The sequence below is a fragment of the Mercenaria mercenaria genome, chromosome 1 (genome assembly GCF_021730395.1).
Source record: "Mercenaria mercenaria strain notata chromosome 1, MADL_Memer_1, whole genome shotgun sequence".
NCBI lineage: Eukaryota > Metazoa > Mollusca > Bivalvia > Venerida > Veneridae > Mercenaria > Mercenaria mercenaria.
In genome coordinates, this window is record NC_069361.1 from 8,685,947 (window position 1) to 8,710,582 (window position 24,636).

The 24,636-nt window shown below is 37.9% G+C and overlaps 2 protein-coding genes across 2 annotated transcripts in view; one reads left to right on the forward strand and one right to left on the reverse strand.

Annotated features, from left to right (window-relative positions):
* Positions 1–24,636, forward strand: part of LOC123545048 (uncharacterized) — a 550,315-nt gene that overhangs the window by 432,741 nt on the left and 92,938 nt on the right. The gene's annotated exons all lie outside the window — the stretch shown is intronic.
* Positions 1–24,636, reverse strand: part of LOC123545035 (apoptosis-resistant E3 ubiquitin protein ligase 1-like) — a 65,524-nt gene that overhangs the window by 27,165 nt on the left and 13,723 nt on the right. The window contains exons 3-6 of the mRNA XM_053539072.1: positions 23,449–23,612; positions 5,268–5,436; positions 2,019–2,149; positions 1,512–1,589 (exon numbers count right to left, since the gene is read on the reverse strand). Coding sequence (XP_053395047.1) covers positions 1,512–1,589; positions 2,019–2,149; positions 5,268–5,436; positions 23,449–23,612 — 542 coding nt within the window. The remainder of the gene's footprint in view (positions 1–1,511; positions 1,590–2,018; positions 2,150–5,267; positions 5,437–23,448; positions 23,613–24,636) is intronic.

Here is a 24,636-nt window from a genome sequence, read left to right on the forward strand (position 1 = left end):
AAGTAACAGCTACGGGCATAAGTATCATTACACTTACAAAGAATGGAAAAGATTTAGGCATTATATAAAACAATGACAAACAGCTTTATAGAAGCACATATTTTCAAGACCTGGAATATACTGAGACTTGAGCAGACAGTGGTTACAGCTGTAAGTCATGACAATCTTTTGTAGAAGTTTCAGGATATGTGTTCAATATAAAACACCAGTATAATACTGAGCATGGTAAAATGTATCAAGTATCTATAATCACTTGTTCTCCTGTACTTCTATCATTAGCATAATTACAAGGGTTGAAGACATTGGGAGTAACAAGGAAAACAACTGATATCAATTCAAGAGCTTTTTACAGTCGTTTATGATGGCATTTAGCAATACAAACAGAAAATTACAATAAAATATATATAACAGAATTGTGATTCTACATCAAGTTAAAGTGAAACACATAACAGCAACCCACTTAAAATATGGCAGCATGACATTAGAATGGCACACTAACATATATTATGAACATTTAGTGTAATGTTTACAATATGCGTTTTTATAAGAATTTGGCAATGGATCTAAAGTTGTATATTGTTGCACCATATAGGTTGCGATGCGTACATGCATCAAGTCTCAATAAAAACTCAAAACTTTTTTTGTAAATTTATTTTTTGATAAAGAAATTTCTAGATTTTTGGAAATAGACAAGGGCATTCTCTGCATGTAAACACACTTATTATCACTAACCTTTGTAAAAGGACATACTCTGTATGTAAACATTATGATACCACTAACCTTTGCAGAAGGGTATACTCTACATGTATATGTAAACATTATGATATCACTAACCTTTGTAGGACATATTCTGTATGTAAACATTATGATATCACTAACCTTTGCAGAAGGGTATACTCTACATGTATATGTAAACATTATGATATCACTAACCTTTGTAGGACATACTCTGTATGTAAACATATGATACCACTAACCTTTGCAGAAGGGTATACTCTACATGTATATGTAAACATTATGATATCACTAACCTTTGTAGGACATACTCTGTATGTAAACATATGATACCACTAACCTTTGCAGAAGGGTATACTCTACATGTATATGTAAACATTATGATATCACTAACCTTTGTAGGACATACTCTGTATGTAAACATATGATACCACTAACCTTTGCAGAAGGGTATACTCTACATGTATATGTAAACATTATGATATCACTAACCTTTGTAGGACATACTCTGTATGTAAACATTATGATACCACTAACCTTTGCAGAAGGGTATACTCTACATGTATATGTAAACATTATATCACTAACCTTTGTAGGACATACTCTGTATGTAAACATATGATACCACTAACCTTTGCAGAAGGGTATACTCTACATGTATATGTAAACATTACGATATCACTAACCTTTGTAGGATATACTGTGTACGTAAACATTATGATATCACTAACCTTTGTAGGATATACTGTGTATGTAAACATTATGATATCACTAACCTTTGTAGAAGGACATACTCTATATGTAAACAGTCTCTTCCCTATAATCTTCAGAAAGTATTCCTTTAACTTCAGTTGCTGCAAAACAGGAAATAGGCACTATAACCTTAAGCTTTTTTGAGACAATGACACTGTATGCCTTAACACATAAAAAATCAGTTTTGATTTTAATTTGAAGAAATAAAGAAAAAAAATACATAAACTGGAAAAAAAACTACAGCAAAGTATGTGAAAGAAACATATTTTCAAAATCCTGAAGTTAATGAACATTGTATCTGTGTTTTGGCAGATCTGACACAGAAACTAACTAAGCCCCTTAAAGACGTGCCTACAAAATAATATTCATCTAAGATAAACAAGAAAATTTTCAAATTTTTGCAAAAAAAAAAAAAAATAATAATAATAACTAACAGTTAAACTAACATGAAATGCCACATAAATTGATATTTCAAAGATACAAAGATCAGAGAATTTCATCTTAAAGAAAAGAAAATATCAATATTCTACCTTTGGAGTAATATAAATAAATACTTTCTTAGGTTTAGAAAGTTTTTCATTATTGCACTCTATCAGTCTGGCCTCATACCAAATATTGTGCGACTTGCTTATATTTTTCTCTACACAAGTGAGATCATCAGCTGAAAAAAACCACATAATTGTTATCATATTTTGATACAATCTTGAGGTATCTCAAATGGTTTTGAGGTCTTAGATCTGAAAAATGCCGGCTTTTTGAACAAGAGCTGTCCGTAAGACAGCCAAGCTCGACTATTCGAAATATTGTCACAGAAGCAGGAAATTATTACCCAAAATGTTAAATATCAAAAGAGTTTTAAGTTCCGAAACGGAAACATAATTTGACCAAAATGCATATTAGAGTTATGGGACTTGATGCTATCAACTAGTTTTATAACCCCGAAGAAACATGTTAAGTTTCAATTCCATATCTGCATTAGTTTTGGAGATAGTAACTTGCATGTAAAACTTTAACCAGAATTTTCTAAGTCCAAAAGGGGGCATAATTTGCTCAAAATACATGTTAAGAGTTATGGAACTTGACCCAGTGAGGTTGGTAACTGACCTAGAAAAAGAATAAATAAGTTTCAAATCTATATGCCTTTTAGTAATAGCTGTTTGTACTTTCACGCAAAACTTTAACCAGAATTTTCTAAGTCCAAAAGGGGGCATAATTTGGCTAAAATACATGTCAGAGTTATGGGACTTGATTCTATCAACTAGTTTTATAACCCCGAAGACACATGTGAAGTTTCAATTTAATATCTGCATTAGTTTTGGAGATAGTAACTTGCATGTAAAACTTTAACCAGGATTTTCTAAGTCCAAAAGGGGGCATAATTTGCCCAAAATACATGTCAGAGCTACAGGACTTGACCCAGTGAGGTAGGTAATTGATCTAGAAAAGAAAAAATAAGTTTCAAATCTATATGCCTTTTAGTAATAGCTGTATGTACTTGCACGCAAAACTTTAACCAAAATTTTCTAAGTCCAAAAGGGGGCATAATTTGGCTAAAATGAAGGTCAGAGTTATGGGACTTGATTCTATCAACTAGTTTTATAACCCCGAAGACACATGTGAAGTTTCAATTTAATATCTGCATTAGTTTTGGAGATAGTAACTTGCATGTAAAACTTTAACCAGGATTTTCTAAGTCCAAAAGGGGGCATAATTTGCCCAAAATACATGTCAGAGTTATAGGACTTGACCAGTGAGGTAGGTAATTGATCTAGAAAAAGAAAAAATAAGTTTCAAATCTATATGCCTTTTAGTAATAGCTGTATGTACTTGCACGCAAAACTTTAACCAAAATTTTCTAAGTCCAAAAGGGGGCATAATTTGGCTAAAATGAAGGTCAGAGTTATGGGACTTGGTGCTATCAACTAGTTTTATAATCCCGAAGACACATGTGAAGTTTCAATTCAATATCTGCATTAGTTTTGGAGATAGTAACTTGCATGTAAAACTTTAACCAGAATTTTCTAAGTCCAAAAGGGGGCATAATTTGCTCAAAATACATGTTAGAGTTATGGAACTTGACCCAGTGAGGTTGGTAATTGACCTAGAAAAAGAATAAATAAGTTTCAAAGCTATATGCCTTTAAATGATAGCTGTATGTACTTGCATGCAAAAACTTAACCAAGGTGTGACGCCGACGCCGACGCCGACGCCGACGCCAGGGTGAGTAGAATAGCTAGACTATTCTTCGAATAGTCGAGCTAAAAATAGCTTTCAAGACTTAAATGAGAGCAAATGAATGTAAATTGTGGCAATAAGACACTAAAACATTTCAACTATTAATATCAAAATAATCTGTAACCCCCATGCATACCATTCCAAATCTGTAACTATAATCCAAATTTGTAACCCCAATCAAAACTAGAAATGTGTCCATGGGACACAGATGCCCCCACTACATGACAAAGGACACAAATTTTTTCCTAGGTCAGGGGCCATAACTCCTACAATACTGAATGAATCCAGACGCGAAACCCCAGGTGCACAACCGCAAATGCTGACCAACATTCCTTTAAACTTTGGTGACTCTAGGTCAAATACTTTTGGAGCTACACGTGACACAACATTAAAATGACCAATTTTTAACTAAGTCAGGGGCCATAACTCCTACATGACTGAATGAATCCAGACGCGAAACCTCAGGTGCACAACTGCACATGCTAACCAACATTCCTGTAAACTTTGGTGACTCTAGGTCAAATACTTTTGGAGCTACGCACGACACAACATTAAAATGATCAATTTTTTACTAAGTCAGGGGCCATAACTCCTACATGACTGAGTGAATCCAGACGCAAAACCCCAGTTGCACAACTGCACATGCTGACCAACATTCCTGTAAACTTTGGTGACTCTAGGTCAAATACTTTTGGAGCTACGCGCGACACAACATTAAAATGACCAATTTTTTACTAAGTCAGGGGCCATAACTACTACAAAACTGAACAAATCCAGACACTAAACCCCAGGTGCACAACTACACATGCTGACCAACATTCCTGTAAAGCTTTGTGACTCTAGGACAAATACTTTTGGAGCTAGGCGCGACACAACATTAAAATGACCAATTTTTACAAAGTCAGGGGCCATAACACCTACATGACTGAATGAATCCGGACGCGAAACCCCAGGTGCACAACTACACATGCTGACAAACATTCCTGTAAAATTTTGTGAATCTAGGTCAAATACTTTTGGAGCTACGCACAACACAACATTCTCGGAAGGACGGACAGAGGACGGACGGACAAGGGCAAATCTATATGCGCCCCCCAAAAGTGGGGGCATAAAAAGCTAGTGTAATTCCAATCCCAATCTGTTACACCATTCAAAAACTGTAATTCAGATTCAAATCTGTCACCTTAATCCAAACCTCTGATATATCATATTTAGATGAAGCAATAATCATTCCCCATCTTGATAAACTCACACTAACAATTTTATTTTAAAACTTTTACTTAGAGAAGTATTAATGAATGAGTTGCGTTTTACAGCGAACCAACTCAAAAAGGTCATAATTATATCGTACAAACTAGAGAAGTGGTAGCAGTACAGATAAAGTGAGGTCTCCTATAAAGCAGGTTCAAATCCTGCAGGAACCAGCATCTGACCCCTTAGTTAGACACTGGCACTGGTCTTCTTCATTCAATAGATTTGTAAGTAACTTGTTAAGTTTCAACCTTAATTAAAAAGAAAGAACTATCTCATGAATTAACACTTACTACTAAGTACTAGAATATTGAAGTCTCCATTTTTCAAGTTGATATCTCCATAGGAGACAGACGCTTGGAAACAACCAACTTTCTCCATCTTGATTTGCATTGATAACTGTTTTTGACGAGCATTGTAGAATATCTGAGTAGTAGGAACATGTTTGATTCTTGTGCCGCACTGAAATGATACAGGAGCATATACACATGGTTTCACAACAAAACAAAAGCAGACGGTGTAGGATTACTGGTAATGAACACCACCACCAGCTTTCCATCCCATCAGCCCTTCCTTCAGCAGCCAGTCCCTTTCTCAGCAAAATGCAACCAGTCATTGTTTCAGCAAACTGTAACCAGTGCTTTCCACAACAAACAGCCACAAGTCCTTTCCAAAGCAAACAGAAACCAGTCCTTTCCTAAGAAAACAGCAACCAATCCTTTCTTCAGTAAACAGCAAGCAGCAAACGATCTTTTTCTAAGCAACCAGCAACCAGTGCTTTCTTCAGCAAACAGCAATCAATCTTTTCCTCAGTAAACTGCAACAAGTGCTTTCTTCAAAACAGACAAACAACAACAAGGCCATTCTTCAGAAAACATCAACAAGACTATCCTAAGCAAACAGCAACTACTCAATCCTTTCCTCAGCAAACAGCAATCAGTCCTTTCCTCAGCAAACAACAACCAGTCTATCCAAAGCACACAGTAACTACTCCATCCTTTCCTAAGCAAATGGCAAACAGTCCTTTCCTCAGCAAACAGCAACCTGTCTATCCAAAGCAAACAGCAAACAGTGCTTTCCCCAGCAAACAGTAACCAGTCTTTTACTCAGCAAACAGCAACCAGTTTATCCAAAGTAACAGAAACCAGACTATCCAAAAGCAAACAGCAAATACTCCATCCTTTCCTAAGCAAATGGCAATCAGTTCTTTCCTCAGAAAACAGCAACCAGTCTATCCAGAGCAAACAGCAACTACTCTATCCTTTCCTCAGCAAACTGCAATCAGTCCTTTCCTAAACATACAGAAACCAGTCTATCCAAATCAAACAGCAACTACTTTATACTTTCCTCAGCAATGGCAATCAGTCCTTTCCTCAACAAACAGCAACCAGTCTATTCAAAGCAAACAGCAACTACTCTATCCTTTCCTAAGCAAACTGCAATCAGTCCTTTCCTCAGCAAACAGCAACCAGTCTATCCAAAGCAAACAGCAACTACTCTATCCTTTCCTCAGCAAACTGCAATCAGTCCTTTCCTCAGCAAACAGCAACCAGTCTATCCAAAGCAAACAGCAACTACTCTATCCTTTCCTCAGCAAATGGCAATCAGTCCTTTCCTCAGCAAACAGCAACCTGTCTATCCAAAGCAAACACCAACTACTCTATCATTTCCTAAGCAAACTGCAATCAGTCCTTTCCTCAGCAAACAGCAACCAAACAGCAACTAATCTATCCTTTCATCAGCAAACAAAAATCAGTCATTTCCTCAACAAACAGAAACCAGTCTATCCAAATCAAACAGCAACTACTTTATACTTTCCTCAGCAATCAGTCCTTTCATCAGCAAACAGCAACCAGTCTATTCAAAGCAAACAGCAACTACTCTATCCTTTCCTAAGCAAACTGCAATCAGTCCTTTCCTCAGCAAACAGCAACCAAACAGCAACTACTTTATCCTTTCCTAAGCAAATGGCAATCAGTCCTTTCCTCAGCAAACAGCAACCAGTCTATCCAAAGCAAACAGCAACTACTCAATCCTTTCCTAAGCAAACGACAGTCCTTTCCTCAGCAAACAGCAACCAGTCTATCCAAAGCAAACAGCAACTACTCTATCCTTTCCTCAGCAAACTGCAATCAGTCTTTTCCGCAGCAAACAGCAACCAGTCTGTCCAGAGCAAATAGCAACTACTCTATCCTTTCCTAAGCAAACTGCAATCAGTCTTTTCCTCAGCAAACAGCAACCAGTCTGTCCAGAGCAAACAGCAACTACTCCATCCTTTCCTAAGTAAACTGCAATCAGTCCTTTTCTCAGCAAACAGCAACCAGTCTATCCAAAGCAAACAGCTACTACTCTATCCTTTCCTCAGCAAACAGCAATCAGTCCTTTTCTAAGCAAACAGAAACCAGTCTATCCAAAGCAAACAGCTACTACTCTATCCTTTCCTTAGCAAACAGCAATCAGTCCTTTCCTCAGAAAACAGAAACCAGTCTATCCAAAGCAAACAGCAAACAGTGCTTTTCTCAGCAAACAGTAACCAGTCCTTTCATCAGCAAACAGCAACTAGTCTATCCAAAGCAAACAGAAAATAGTGAAAACAGCAACAAAGGCCATTCTTCAGCAAACAGCAACCAGTCTATCCTAAACAAACAGCAACTACTCTATCCTTTCCTCAGCAAATTGCAATCAGTCCTTTACTCAACAAACATCAACCAGTCTAATCAAATCAAACAGCAACTACTCTATCATTTCCTCAACAAACGGCAATCAGTCCTTTCCTCAGCAAACAGCAACCAGTCTATTCAAAGCAAACAGCAACTACTCTATCCTTTTCTAAACAAACTGCAATCAGTCCTTTCCTCAGCAAACAGCAACCAGTCTATCCAAAGCACACAGTAACTACTCCATCCTTTCCTAAGCAAATGGCAAACAGTCCTTTCCTCAGCAAACAGCAACCTGTCTATCCAAAGCAAACAGCAAACAGTGCTTTCCCCAGCAAACAGTAACCAGTCTTTTCCTCGGCAAACAGCAACCAGTTTATCCAAAGTAACAGAAACCAGACTATCCAAAAGCAAACAGCAAATACTCCATCCTTTCCTAAGCAAATGGCAATCAGTTCTTTCCTCAGAAAACAGCAACCAGTCTATCCAGAGCAAACAGCAACTACTCTATCCTTTCCTCAGCAAACTGCAATCAGTCCTTTCCTCAACAAACAGAAACCAGTCTATCCAAATCTAACAGCAACTACTTTATACTTTCCTCAGCAAAGGCAATCAGTCCTTTCCTCAACAAACAGCAACCAGTCTATTCAAAGCAAACAGCAACTACTCTATCCTTTCCTAAGCAAACTGTAATAAGTCCTTTCCTCAGCAAACAGCAACCAGTCTATCCAAAGCAAACAGCAACTACTCTATCCTTTCCTCAGCAAACTGCAATCAGTCCTTTCCTCAGCAAACAGCAACCAGTCTATCCAAAGCAAACAGCAACTACTCTATCCTTTCCTCAGCAAAGGGCAATCAGTCCTTTCCTCAGCAAACAGCAACCAGTCTATCCAAAGCAAACAGCAACTACTCTATCCTTTCCTAAGCAAACTGCAATCAGTCCTTTCCTCAGCAAACAGAAGCCAAACAGCAACTAATCTATCCTTTCATCAGCAAACAACAATCAGTCCTTTCCTCAACAAACAGAAACCAGTTTATCCAAATCAAACAGCAACTACTTTATACTTTCCTCAGCAATCAGTCCTTTCATCAGCAAACAGCAACCAGTCTATTCAAAGCAAACAGCAACTACTCTATCCTTTCCTAAGCAAACTGCAATCAGTCCTTTCCTCAGCAAACAGCAACCAAACAGCAACTACTCTATCCTTTCCTAAGCAAATGGCAATCAGTCCTTTCCTCAGCAAACCGCAACCAGTCTATCCAAAGCAAACAGCAACTACTCTATCCTTTCCTAAGCAAACGGCAATCAGTCCTTTCCTCAGCAAACAGCAACCAGTCTATCCAAAGCAAACAGCAACTACTCTATCCTTTCCTCAGCAAACTGCATTCAGTCTTTTCCTCAGCAAACAGCAACCAGTCTGTCCAAATCATACAGCAACTACTCTATCCTTTCTTCAGCAAACAGCAATCAGTCCTTTCCTCAGAATACAGCAACCAGTCTATCCAAATCAAACAGCAACTACTCTATCCTTTCTTCAGCAAACAGCAATCAGTCCTTTCCTCAGAAAACAGCAACCAGTCTATTCAAAGCAAACAGCAACTGCTCTATCCTTTTCTAAACAAACTGCAAACAGTCCTTTCCTCGGCAAACAGCAACCAGTCTATCCAAAGCAAACAGCAACTACTCTATCCTTTCTTAAGCAAACTACAATCAGTCCTTTCCTCTGAAAACAGCAACAAGGCCATTCTTCAGAAAATAGCAACCAGTCTATCCTAAACAAACAGCAACTACTCTATCTTTCTCAGCAAACTGCAATCAGTCCTTTCCTCAACAAACAGCAACTATTCTATCCAAATCAAACCGCAACTACTCTATACTTTCCTCAGCAAACGGCAATCAGTCCTTTCCTCAGCAAACAGCAACCAGTCTATCCAAAGCAAACAGCAACTACTCTATCCTTTCCTCAGCAAACTGCAATCAGTCCTTTCCTCAACAATCAGCAACCACTCTATCCAAAATAAACAGCAACTACTCTATTCTTTTCTAAACAAACTGCAATCAGTCCTTTCCACAGCAAACAGCAACCAGTCTATCCAAAGCAAACAGCAACTACTCTATCCTTTCCTCAGCAAACAGTTACCAGTCCTTCCCTCAGCAAACAGCAACCAGTCTATCCAAAGCAAACAGCAAACAATGCTTTTTTCAGAAAACAGCAAGAAGGACATTCTTCATCAAATAGCAACCAGTCTATTCAAAGCAAACAGCAACTACTCTATCCTTTCCTCAGCAAATGGCAATCAGTCCTTTCCTCAGAAAACAGCAACCAGTCTATTCAAAGCAAACAGCAACTACTCTTTCCTTTTCTAAACAAACTGCAATCAGTTCTTTCCTCAGCAAACAGCAACCAGTCTATCCAAAGCAAACAGCAACTACTCTATCCTTTCCTAAACAAACGGCAATCAGTCCTTTCTTCAGCAAACAGCAACCAGTCTATCCAAATCAAACAGCATCTACTCTATCCTTTTCTAAACAAACTGCAATCAGTCCTTTCCTCAGCAAACAGCAACTAGTCTATCAAAATCAAACAGCATCTACTAATCTACTCTATCCTTTTCTAAACAAACTGCAATCAGTCCTTTCCTCGGCAAACAGCAACCAGTCTATCCAAAGCAAACAGCAACTACTCTATCCTTTCTTAAGCAAACTACAATCAGTCCTTTCCTCGGAAAACAGCAACAAGGCCATTCTTCAGAAAACAGCAACCAGTCTATCCTAAACAAACAGCAACTACTCTTTCTTTTCCTCAGCAAACTGCAATCAGTCCTTTCCTCAACAAAGAGCAACCAGTCTATCCAAATCAAACAGCAACTACTCTATACTTTCCTCAGCAAACGGCAATCAGTCCTTTCCTCAGCAAACAGCAACCAGTCTATCCAAAGCAAACAGCAACTACTCTATCCTTTCCTCAGCAAACTGCAATCAGTCCTTTCCTCAACAAACAGCAACCACTCTATCCAAATCAAACAGCAACTACTCGATCCTTTTCTAAACAAACTGCAATCAGTCCTTTCCTCAGCAAACAGCAACCAGTCTATACAAAGCAAACAGCAACTACTCTATCCTTTCCTCAGTAAACAGTAACCAGTCCTTCCCTCAGCAAACAGCAACTAGTCTATCCAGAGCAAACAGCAAACAATGCTTTCTTCAGAAAACAGCAAGAAGGCCATTCTTCAGCAAACAGCAACCAGTCTGTTCAAAGCAAACAGCAACTACTCTATCCTTTCCTCAGCAAACGGCAATCAGTCCTTTCCTCAGAAAACAGCAACCAGTCTATTCAAAGAAAACAGCAACTATATCCTTTTCTAAAACAAACTGCAAACGGTTCTTTCCTCAGCAAACAGCAACCAGTCTATCCAAAGTAAACAGCAACTACTCTATCCTTTCCTAAACAAACGGCAATCAGTCCTTTCTTCAGAAAACAGCAACCAGTCTATCCTAAACAAACAGCATCTACTCTATCCTTTCCTCAGCTAAGTACAATCAGTCCTTTCCTCAGCTAAGTACAATCAGTTTTTTCCTCAGCAAACAGCAACCAGTCTATCCAAATCAAACAGCATCTACTCTATCCTTTTCTAAACAAACTGCAATCAGTCCTTTCCTCAGCAAACAGCAACCAGTCTATCAAAATCAAACAGCATCTACTCATCTACTCTATCCTTTTCTAAACAAACAACAATCAGTCCTTTCCTCAGCAAACAGCAACCAGTCTGTCCAAAGCAAACAGCAACTACTCTATCCTTTCCTAAGCAAACTGCAAACAGTCCTTTCCTCAGAAAACAGCAACCAGTATATCCAAAGCAAACAGGAAGTACTCTATCCTTTCTTCAGCAAACAGCAATCAGTCCTTTCCTCAGCAAACTGTAACCAATCCTTCCCTCAGCAAATAGCAACTAGTCTATCCAGAGCAAACAGCAAACAGTGCTTTCTTCAGAAAACAGTGAGAAGGCCATTCTTCAGCAAACAGCAACCAGTCTATTCAAAACAAACAGCAACTACTCAATCCTCTCCTCAGCAAACTGCAATCAGTCCTTTCCTAAGAAAACAGCAACCAGTCTATTCAAAGCAAACAGCAACTACTCTATCCTTTTCTAAACAAAATGCAATCAGTGCTTTCTTCAGCAAACAGCAATCAATCATTTCCTCAGTAAACTGCAACAAGTGCTTTCTTCAAAACAGACAAACAACAACAAGGCCATTCTTCAGAAAACATCAACAAGACTATCCTAAGCAAACAGCAACTACTGCATCCTTTCCTCAGTAAACGGCAATCAGTCCTTTCCTCAGCAAACAGCAACCAGTCTATCCAAAGCAAACAGCAACTACTCTATCCTTTCCTCAGCAAACAGCAATCAGTCCTTTCCTCAGCAAACAGCAACCAGTCTATCCAAATCAAACAGCAATTACTCTATCCTTTCCTCAGCAAACAGCAACTAGTCTATCCAGAGCAAACAGTGCTTTCTTCAGAAAACAGCAACAAAGCCATTCTTCAGAAAACAGCAACCAGTCTATCCTAAGCATGCAAACAGCAACTATTCTATCCTTTCCTCAGCAAACAGCAATCAGTCCTTTCCTCAGAAAACAGCAACCAGTCTATCCAAAGCATTCCATCCCAACAGAAACAACTTTCCACAACTTGTACAAAACAGCCTCTTCTCAAAACAAACTGCCCATGGAATTTTTCTCAGTAGGATTCCTCAACCAAGAGCACCGCCTTGCGGGTGCTGACGCTCATCTGATTTTTTTTGTATAATAGAAATATTGTCCTACCCATGATTTTCTAAGTCTAAAAAGGGCCATCATTCTTGCAAAAAGCAGGATAGAGTTATGTTTCTTGATGTACAGTGTCCACTTATGATTGTGAAAAACTGTTGCAAGTTTTAAAGCAATAGCTTTGATAGTTTATGAGAAAAATTGCCTTAAACATAATACTCAACCAAGAAAATGATTTTCTAAGTCCAAAAGGGGCAATAATTATTGCAAAAAGCAGGATGGAGTTATGTTGCTTGCTGTACAGGGTCAGCTTATGATGGTGAACAAGTGTTGCAAGTTTCAAAGCAATAGCTTTGATAGTTTAAGAGAAAAAGTTGACCTAAACATAAAACTTAACCAAGAAAACTGATATTTTCTAAGTCCAAAAGGGGCCATAAATCTTGCAAAAAGCAGGATGGAGTTATGTTTCTTGCTGTACAGGGTCAGCTTATGATGGTGAACAAGTGTTGCAAGTTTTAAAGCAATAGCTTTGATAGTTTAGGATAAAAGCTGACCGAAACATAAAACTTAACCAAGAAAACTGATTTTCTAAGTCCAAAAGGGGCAATAATTCTTGCAAAAAGCAAGATGGAGTTATGTTTCTTGATGTACAGGGTCTGCTTATGATGGTGAACAAGTATTCCAAGTTTCAAAGCAATAGCTTTGATAGTTTAGGAGAAAAGTTGACCTAAACATAAAACTTAACCAAGAAATCTGATATTTTCTAAGTACAAAAGGGGCCATAAATCTTGCAAAAAGCAAGATGGAGTTATGTTTCTTGCTATACAGGGTCAGCTTATGATGGTGAACAAGTCTTCCAAGTTTCAAAGCAATAGCTTTGATAGTTTAGGAGAAAAGCTGACCTAAACATAAAACTTAACCAGGCAACGCCGACGCCGACGCCGACGCCGACAACCGCTCAAGTGATGACAATAACTCATAATTTTTTTTCAAAAAATCAGATGAGCTAAAAATTCCAAATTCATATTTTTTCTTATTATGTCAGCTTGATCACCTCAACTAGGCATCTTCTGTTACTCAGAGAAAACCTTGAAGATCTAGCATATGGATCATAAAAAGCTTTAATGAAATAAATCTTTTTTATATGATGGTTCAAACATGAAAAGTAAAAAAGGCAAAAAAAGGTCGGTTATGAAAAGTTAAATTTACAAAGACAAAATTTCAAATTGTATATCTGCTTACGGCACGCCAATTGTCCAATAATTATTTGAATCCAGTTTCAAGCTCAAAAACTAGGATTAACGATCGATAAAGTAGGTTTTTCGAACGTAAAACCAGGTTTTTTGAATACTAACCTATATTTTTGAGCGAAAACATAAGATAACGGGTGTAAACCATAGTTTATGCTTGTGAACCCAGGTTTACGTTTGATAAACTAGGTTACTCGATTAAACTATGAATTTCGCTTGTTATCCTAAGTTCACGAGTGTGAACTTATATTTACGGGTGTAAACCTGGGTTCACGAGAGTAAACCATAGTTTAGGAATGTGAACCTACGTTAACGACAGTGTACTTGGATTTACTACTGTGAACATGGGTTTATGACCGTGAACATGGGTTTACGACCATAAACATAGGTTCACGCTCGTGAACATAGGATAACGAATGAAAATCATTGTACTGTTGGAGAAACCTAGTTTATCGAACATAAACCTAGGTTCACGTTTGTAAACTTATAATGGTTCACGCTCGTAAACCCAAGTTCATGCTTGTAAACATAGGTTCAGGGCAAGCCAATTATCCAATACCATCCAACCTGTGTTAAAGACCACCGCTGAACAGAGACCACCTGACTCTAAAGACATGTTTTGTTTCCCATTATAACATTTACAGTGTATTTAAACCTGTGAATAAAGACCACTTCCCAATAAAGACCACATTTTGGCTCTCCTAAAGGTGGTCTTTGTAGACAGGTTTGACTGTTTTATGTTCTTGGTCAAATAACTAGGATTATCGAATACTAACCTATATTTAGTTTACATTCTTGAACCCATGTTAATGTTCGATAAACTGGGTTTTTCAGATTGAGCAAGAACTTATATTTACGGGTGTAAACCTGGGTTCACGAGTGTGAATCATAGTTTACAAACGTGAACCTATGTTTACAGCCCAAAATCATAGTTCTGTTTGAGAAACCTAGTTTACTGAACGTAAACCTAGGTTCACACTCCTATACACAAGTTCACGAGCGTAAACATAGGTTCATGTTTGTAAACATTGGTTCACACCCGTAAATTATGGTTCGTGGTCATAAACATAGGTTCACGTTCATAAAGGTAGGTTCACTGCCGTAAACCCATGTTCACGACCGAAATTAATAATTGATTTTATAATCCTAATATATCAACCGTAAACCATGGTTTATGTTTGATAAACTATGTTTCACGATTGAACTACGAATTTCGGCCGTTATCCTATGTTTACAGTCGTTATCCTATGTTTACGTCGTAAACCATAGTTTACTAATGTGAACCTATGTTTATGACCATAACTTGGGTTTATAAGCGTGAACCTATGTTTACGAGCGTGAACTATGGTTTACAGCATTATCCTATGTTTTCACTTGAAAATATAGGTTAGTATTTGAAAAACTTGGTTTATGGATCATGAATATTAGTTTCTCGTAATTATTGGACAACTGGCGTGCCATATCTGCTGAGAATTTTTTAACTGGAATTGCTTCGAATTTGAAAAAAAATGTCAGGTATTTGTATCCGGAAAATTTCTGTGTCATTAAAGTGTCAAACAGGAAAATAGTTCAAATAAATGCTTCTCTAAATGTCGCCTAAATGTCACAGTAATTAGAATACAACGATAGCATGAAGGAATGTTATTTATGTTAATTAGAGTGCAATTACCTCTATAATATATCCAGCAGCTAAAGGTCACACAATAGAAGAATACAATACCAGTGACTTTATACATTCATTCAGCATCAGACATGGAGACAGCAAATATGTCTACAAGCACTGATAATGGAGAAATGGAGTTTAGGCTAGAGTTTGGAAATATCACCTTAGAAGATATATGGTACAACTATGACATTGTGCCGTTAAATACAACACTTGTCACTTCAGGAAATGATTATGAAGACATTCTAAAAGAGCAGCCATGGAAAATAGGGGCAATTGTGATTTACAGCATCGTGATCTTGTGTGGATTTGTAGAAAATGCTACCATCATTGGAATTTTCATAAAAAACAAGCACCTGCATGTGCCTATAAATATTTTCATTGCAGTACTAGCGCTGTCGGACATTCTGCTGTGCTCATTCAATCTTCCATTACAGCTTCATCAACAGCTGACAGATACGTGGATATTTGGTGGAACAATGTGTAAAATATTCATTCTATCATATGGTATTCCAGTGTTTATGTCATCCATGTCTATTCTCCTGATCGCGGTTGATCGTTATTGCCTGATCATTCACCCACACCGTCCACGAATGTCAACGAGGACTGCACTAGGTTCAATCACAGGTACTGCTGTATTTGGCACACTTTTGATCATTCCAGATATAGTGCAAACAGAATACATGGTCATCAATGTCCCAGACCTTGGAATCTATGTAACCTTCTGTATGGAAAAATGGTCAAATGCAGAACTACGACTACAGTATACCATTGTAACAATCCTTCTTCAGTTCTTTGTACCTCTTTTTGCAACAAGCTGCTTGTACATACAAAGTGGATTGACCTTAAATCGAAACAACAGAAATCACAACCAGGAGAAGAAAACAAACAATATCTTAATAGCTATAGCGATCACATATTTGTTGTGTTGGTTGCCCTTGAAGGTATTTGGAATCCTACTCGAGTTCAACGATAACCTCATTCCGATCCATTACTTGAACCTCATATACAGTATACTGAGGATAGTTGCAACGCTCTCTGCCTGCATCAATCCATTCTTGTATGGTTGGCTTAACTACAATTTTAGACAACACCTGCCACAGTGACTGCACCAATCCATTCTAGTAAGGCTGGCTTAATTACAGTTTTAGACATCACCTGCTACAGTGACTGCATCAATCAATTCTAGTATGGCTGGCTTAATTACAACTTTAGACAACACCTGCTACAGTGCTGGCATCAATCCATTCTTTTATGCCTGGTTTAATTAAATTTAAGAACACAACTGCCACAGTGACTGCATAAATCGATTCTAGTAAGGCTGACTTAATTACAATTTTAGACAACAAATGCCACAGTGACTGCATCAATCCATTCTTGTATGGCTGGCTTAATTACAATTTAAGACAACATAAGCCACAGTGACCTCATTAGTCATAAGTTATTTCTTATTTGAAGCCAACAATATGACGAACAAGAAAAGAATGCATCTACTACTGAGTGACTAGCCAATACATGTTGCCTATAGAAGTACACTTGAAACCCTTTATAACGTTATTCGATATACCACGGTATTCGGTACAGTGCTGTACACTCCCGAATTTTTCAAGACTCAAAAAAAAAAAAAAAAAAAAAAAAAAAAAAAAAAAAAAAATCGACGCTTGAAGTAATTTATTTTGATCATAACCAGTTATAAAACTACCTGTGTGTATCTTTACACCTTTTCCATGACAATTATGACCAAAATAAAATATTGTATGATAGCTTACTTGTTTGCGTAACGCCTTTGTTTAACTTTGAATACATGTAAGGCATGTATCAATTAGGCAATCAGGACTGTGTCAAAATTAGATTGTTGGCATAACACGTGTGTAATATTGGTCAGTCAACTCTCAAACCGTTTAAGTTTGCACCAATTAAGCGGACGACATGAAAATTTGAGTGAATAAAAAAATAAAAAGCATACCCATTTTTGCAATAAAATGCAGCCATTTTTCGTAATCATCCCATACATACATTGAAACTAACGAAGATTCGGTACACAGAAAAGCCATATTGAGATTGTTTATTTTATCCATTTCTATTTCAACAATTTTGAAAACTGTCCACGTTATTTCTCTTTTTTATTTTTTATTTTTATTCATATTCCACGTGTTCAAAAAACCCGTGCTATTGTAATTTTCACGACTGCGCGCTTCTCACACAGTTAACAATGTTTATTTCCGGGATTCCGAAAATTTCAACTTTCTTTTAGAATCAGGTTGAAATGGGAAGCTGACACAGCGTTATATTCTTTTTTTCATATTCTCCGGTAGCATATATGGTAAATAAATGTCCCATTTATACGCACAGAATTTCTCATACAACATGAAACAGCGTTCAAAATACATCTAATGCATTATGGGTGGGTGGGGTATTGCATATACTGCATTTACAGCCAACCCACGTTATAAATATAACCCCGCTAGATCCGCCGGTCTCGAACCTTGGACCCCATAGGCAGCATTACAAAGGGGTCCCAGTGTAGCTACATGAAAAGGATGATAACTATGATTTGTTATATTTTCTTTGTACATACTGCTTTTTATACTCACTTTATTTGTCCAGTTCTATTATGTGGGAATAAAATATATTGTTAATCTACGTAATACCTTACAGGTATGCTGTAATTCTGACTATATTACAGGTGCACTATAATTCAGGCTATCTTGCAGGTATACTGTAATTCAGACTTCCCTTACATGTACATTACAACTCAAGACTAGATTAAAGGTAAACTTTAATTCAGGCTACCTTAGACGTGCACCAAAATTCAGAAACAAGAAAAACACATAATATGCAATGTGTCCCTGACACTGGAAACAGCTAATTATTAAACTTGATCTATTAACGAGTAGACTTGAAACTTGTCTATTTGGTCAATGACTTGTTTATTTTTCTTAGTTTTTAACAGTCGTTCTGTAACAGTGGTCAGTAACCAGAACAGAATTCCTATATTTTGTACTTGTGCTTTCCCAGGAACTAACTTCCCAACATTATAAACAGGTGTAAGATAAATAATTTTAGACATAATGTTTTCTGTTTAGCTGATCTGGAAAACATTTGCTCAACCAGGGATCAAACTCAAGACTTCAGTCTTAAACTCTACTTATTAAATAAACTGGGCAGCCTTTGCTGACTGGAGGCTAAAGAAGGTCATGGCAAGCTGATCGAGCTGCCTCTTTGCTGAGTGCAGGCTAGATACAATGATGCAAGCTAACCTGGTAGCCTTTGCTCTGTGAAGGTTAAATAGAAGTTAAAAGTTAAGCCTTTGCTGAAGCAGATACACTGCTAAAAGCTAACCTGAGGCCTCTTCTGAGTGAAAGTTAAACCAGATACACTGCTGAAAGCTAACCCGAGGCCTCTTCTGAGTGAAGGAATTTGGGGGCCTTTTCTGAGTGAAAGTTAAACCAGATACACTGCTGCAAGCTTACTTGGGGGCCTTTTCTGAGTGAAGGTTAAAGCAGATAAACTGCTGCAAGCTTACTTGGGGGCCTTTTCTGAGTGAAGGTTAAACCAGATAAACTGCTGCAAGCTTACTTGGGGGCCTTTGCTGAGTGAAGGTTAAAGCAGATACACTGCTGCAAGCTTACTTGGGGGCCTTTGCTGAGTGAAGGCTAAGGCAGATAAACTGCTGCAAGCTTACTTGGGGGCCTTTTCTGAGTGAAGGTTAAAGCAGATAAACTGCTGCAAGCTTACTTGGGGGCCTTTGCTGAGTGAAGGTTAAAGCAGATACACTGCTGCAAGCTAACTTGGGGGCCTTTGCTGACTGAAGGCTAAAGCAGATACACTGCTGCAAGCTTACTTGGGGGCCTTTGCTGAGTGAAGGTTAAAGCAAATACACTGCTGCAAGCTTACTTGGGGGCCTTGTCTATGATCAGCTAAAGCATACATGTGAATAAGCTTGGGAGCATTTGCTGATGAAGTCAAAGCAATAAATTGGCAAGCTAATCGGCGCCCTTTGCGTGAAAGTTAAGCAAATACACTGTGCAAGCTAATTGGGGGCCTTTGCTGAGTGAAGGTTAAGAAGAGACTGGGCAGTCAGTAAACTACTGAGCCTTTGCTGAGTAAAGTTAAAGCAAGTATACAGCTGCAAGCTAACTTGGGGGGCCTATTCTGAGTGAAGGCTAAAGCAGATTCACTTGTGCAAGCTAAATTGGTGGCCTTTTCTGAGTGAAGGCTAAGCAGATACACTGGTGCAAGCTAACTTGGCAGCCTTTGCTGAGTGAAGGTTTAAGCAAATACACTGGTGCAAGTAAACTTGGGGGGCCTTGACTGTGTGAAGGCTAAAGCAGATACACTGCTGCAAGCTTACTTGGGGGCCTTTTCTGAGTGAAGGTTAAAGCAGATAAACTGCTGCAAGCTTACTTGGGGGCCTTTGCTGAGTGAAGGTTAAAGCAGATACACTGCTGCAAGCTAACTTGGGGGCCTTTGCTGACTGAAGGCTAAAGCAGATACACTGCTGCAAGCTTACTTGGGGGCCTTTGCTGAGTGAAGGTTAAAGCAAATACACTGCTGCAAGCTTACTTGGGGGCCTTGTCTGAGTGAAGGCTAAAGCAGATACATGGGTGGAAGCTAGCTTGGGAGCATTTGCTGAGTGAAGATCAAAGCAATAAATTGCAGCAAGCTAATCTGGCGGCCTTTGCCGGGGAAAGGTTAAAGCAAATACACTGCTGCAAGCTAATTTGGGGGCCTTTGCTGAGTGAAGGCTTAAGAAGAGACATGGGTGCAAGTCAACTTGGCAGCCTTTGCTGAGTAAAGGTTAAAGCAAGTATACAGCTGCAAGCTAACTTGGGGGCCTATTCTGAGTGAAGGCTAAAGCAGATTCACTTGTGCAAGCTAAATTGGTGGCCTTTTCTGAGTGAAGGCTAAGCAGATACACTGGTGCAAGCTAACTTGGCAGCCTTTGCTGAGTGAAGGTTTAAGCAAATACACTGGTGCAAGTAAACTTGGGGGGCCTTGACTGTGTGAAGGCTAAAGCAGATATGCTAATGCAAGCTAACTTGGGGGCCTTTCTGAGTGAAATGCTAAAGCAGATATACGGTGCAAGCTAACTTGGGCTTATGAGTGAATGTAGGAGTTACACTGTGTAAGTAACTTGGACTTATGATGAAGCTAAAAGCAACTAGAACTGTCGCAGAGTGACTAATACCCCACATACGGCTTGTCACAGAAGATGGCAACCATAAGAAATCTTAAAAATACTAGTCTTGAGTACTCATCCGCTTCCACATATAAGAATACTAGTATAATACTAGTATAGTAATACTAGTAAATATATTAAATCTCTAATATTAGAGATACACTAAAAGTGAATATAAAAAAGTGTCTTACCGACCCATGTTACCACAGAAAAATGTATTTACTTTTTACATAGGACTTTTAATAAAAAAGTTAGAAAAATACCTAAAATATTGAAAATCTAAAAATAGGATTTCAAAAAATAGACTAATTCCTGGAATTTAAGATGAAGAAACTCAGTACAAAAGTTAAAAAAAGGTTACTTCCCTTTGGCTCTAAGCCAATCAGAATGAGATATAGTGAAAATACATCAAAATTAACCTTAAATTCTAGGTAAAAGGGGACACAATCCAAGAAAAATTAGTGTCAGAGTTATGCACCTTGTGTCACATGATGAGGGTGATGAGGTGGAACATCTATTTTAAGTTTGCATCAAACTCATTTTGTAATAACTGAGATATAGTGAAAATACATCAAAATCAACCTTAAATTTAAAGTAAAAGGGGACATAATTCATGAAAAATTATGTCAGAGTCAAGCACCTTATGTCACATGATCTGGGTGATGAGGTGGAACAACTATTTTAAGTTTGAATCAAATCGGAATACACTGGTGCAAGCTAACTTAGGGGCCTTTATTGATTGAAGGCTAAAGCTGATACTCTGGTACAAGCTAACTTATATGCCTTTGCTGAGTGAAGGTTAAAGCAGATACACTGCTGCAAGCTGACTTTAGAGCCTTTTCTGAAGCCTCTTCTGAATAATATTAAAGCAGATACACTGCTACAAGCTAACCTGGGTGCCTTTAATGAGTGAGGGTTAATCGTGGGCATTTTCTAAGTGAAGGTTAAAGCAAATACATCAGATACATGGGTGCAAGCTAGCTAAGGGGGCTTTGCTGAGTGAAGGTTAAAGCAGATACACTGGTGCAAGCTAACTTGGGGATCTTTGCTAAGTGAAGGCTAGAGCAAACACACTGGTGCAAGCTAACTTGAGGGCATTTATTGTGTGAAGGCTAAAGCAGTTACACACTGGTGCAAGCCATCTTGGGGGCTTTTATTGAGTGAAGGCTAAAAGCAGATACTGTATAGCAGGATATATTCACGGTGCCAAATGTTCGTGTTTTTTGAAGAGTTTTAAAATCACGTTGTCTTAATTTCACAGAAATTACTTTGACCGTGAATGATAAACCTTGGTTGTAAACAACAGAAAGGGAGGTCACTCTTACTAGACATGAAAATAATAATAAAAACGCGAATAAGTCTGTCGTCGTCGTCTGAATAGGGACGGATATAGCGTATAATAATAATTCAACACTTGTGCGAAATTTAGTTATGTAATGCATGGAAATAAAATCTCACCACAGTTTGAAACACATGGTAAAAAACTTCTTATGACGTATTCATACAAATCCCCTTGTTTATATTAAATTGAGCAATTACAATGAAAATGAATTGAAATACATGTATATCGTCGCGTCTCCATTTGATTATGAAAATACCAAGACAGACTGACTTGTACTAGTATTACATATTGATTTTCTTTTCATTAAAATCAGCAGTTCAGCATCTGTGAGAATTTGTTGTGTTTTTCAGGGGAAGTAACAATGTAAGAATGAGTAAAGTTTGTAAGAGTGGTCTCCCTTGGTGAAATGTATCTATTCGCGGTAACAAAAAATCACGGTGTTTAGATTTCGCGCTGTCAATGTTGACCACGAATATAGCGAAAATTAAACCTCCGCGAATATAACCCACTATACAGTACACTGGGGCAAGCTTACTTTGGGACCTTTATAGAGTGAAGACTAAAGCAGATATACCAGTGCAAGCTACCTTGGGGGCCTTTTCTGAGTGAAGGCTTAAGCAGATAAACTAGTGCAAGCTACCTTGGGGGCCTTTATTGAGTGAAAGCTAAACCAGTTACACTAGTGCAAGCTATTTGGTGGCCTTTGCTGAGTGAAGGCAAAAGCATATACAATGGTGCAAGCTAACTTGGAGGCCTTTATTGAGTGAAAGCTAAAGCAGATACACTGCTGGAAGCTAACTTTGGGCCTTTGCTGAGTGAAGGCTAATGAAAGCTAATTTGGCTGCCTTTGCTGATTGAAGGCTAAAACAGATGCACTGGTGCAAGCTAACTTGGCAGCCTTTGCTTATTGAAAGCTAAAGCAGATACACTGGTGCAAGTTAACTTGGCTACCTTTGCTGAATAAAGGCTAAAGCAACACACTGGTGCAAGCTAACTTGAGGGCCTTTATTGAGTGAAGCTTAAAGCAGATACACTCATGCAAGCTAACCTGGCAGCCTTTGCTGAGTGAAGGCTAAAGCAAATACACTGGTGCAAGCTAATTTGGCGGAGTTTGCTGAGTAAAGGCTAAAGCAGATATTCTGGTGCAAGCTTAACTGAAGACCTTTTCTGAGTGAAAACTAAAGCAGATATACTGCTGCAAGCAAATCAGGCAGTCTTTGCTGTTTGAGGGATAAAGCTGATACATGGGTGCAAGCTAACTTGGGAGCCTTCACTGAGTGAAGGCTAAAGCAGATACACTGCTGCAAGCTAACCAGGCAATCTTTGCTTAGTGAAGGATAAAGATGATATAAGGGTGCAAGCTAACTGGGCAGCCTTTACTGAGTAAAGGATAATGCAAATACATGGGTGCGAGTTAAGATACAAACGTGTACTTCCTTTCATTTAGGAAGATAACATTTCAAACATAAACTTTAAACACAACCACTGAATAAAAACACAGTATCACTTATGATTCACAACTACATGTAAAAAGCTTTTATAATGTAAAAGACTTTTTTCAAAGAAGCTTTTCAGAATAACCATTCAAAGCCAGTAAAATAATACATACCTCTGTAACTTTGATTTTGAAATAGTTGTTTTGATCAGGTTTATATGATGCCAAGTTTCCAAATGAATCCCTTGCTTCTATGGTAAGTGGGTATGCACTGTCTGGAGTACATACAACAGTTGATGTGTAATTCATAAAACCAGTCTTTGTAGCATCTATTGGACCTACAAATAAATAATTCATAAAATCAGTCTTTGAAGCATCTATTGGACATATAAATAAATAATTCATAAAGTCAGTCTTTGAAGCATCTATTGGACATACAAATAAATAATTCATAAAATCAGTCTCTGTAGCATCTATTGGACCTTCAAATAAATAATTCATAAAATCAGTCTTTGTAGCATCTATTGGACCTACAAATAAATAATTCATAAAGTCAGTCTTTGTAACATCTATTGGACCTACAAATAAATAATTCATAAAATCAGTCTCTGTAGTATCTATTGGACCTACAAATAAATAATTCATAAAATCAGTCTCTGTAGCATACTGTAAAATCATAAAATTTCGTGGGCATGAAATTTCGTGGTTTTGGTCAAAACGGCAATTTCGTTGGCATCTGAATTCATGGATTTCAACTTTGGACATAAAATGAAGGTAAATTTTACTTGTTCTTGGAATTAAATTTCATGGATTGACTCGACCACAAAATCCACGAAAATTAGTCCCCCACGAATATTAATGATTTCACAGTATACAGGGCCCTCACTCTACTTTGGGGGAAGGGGTCCGCAGCCCTCAGGCGAGGGAATTTTCACGTCGTTTTAGCCAAAAGGGGGAATTTTCATTGCCTTCAAAGAATAACATACTAAGTAAGAACTATAACATGTATAACTCTCATTACACTAAAGTTGTTTCTTTTTGTCAACATACTACTGGTAACTGCAATTAAATCATGTCAAGGTCAGCTTTTCAGGGGACAAGCTATACTGTTATTAATGAAACTTCGACAAACTTTATCTAAAACAAGTACATTTATCATTACACATTTTTTTAATTAATTTATATTTTAGTTGTCTAAAAGTGGGTGGGGTTTGGTGCCTTTGCGTTTTATTATAAAAAATGCTTCAAAATAAGGGCTGCTTTTGCAACAGTGATCATATTTTTCTTAAAAGTAGACTTTCAAATGGCTTTTTATTTAGATTGTACTAAAAAATCTTGTAAGAAATGATGAAAATGTCCGAA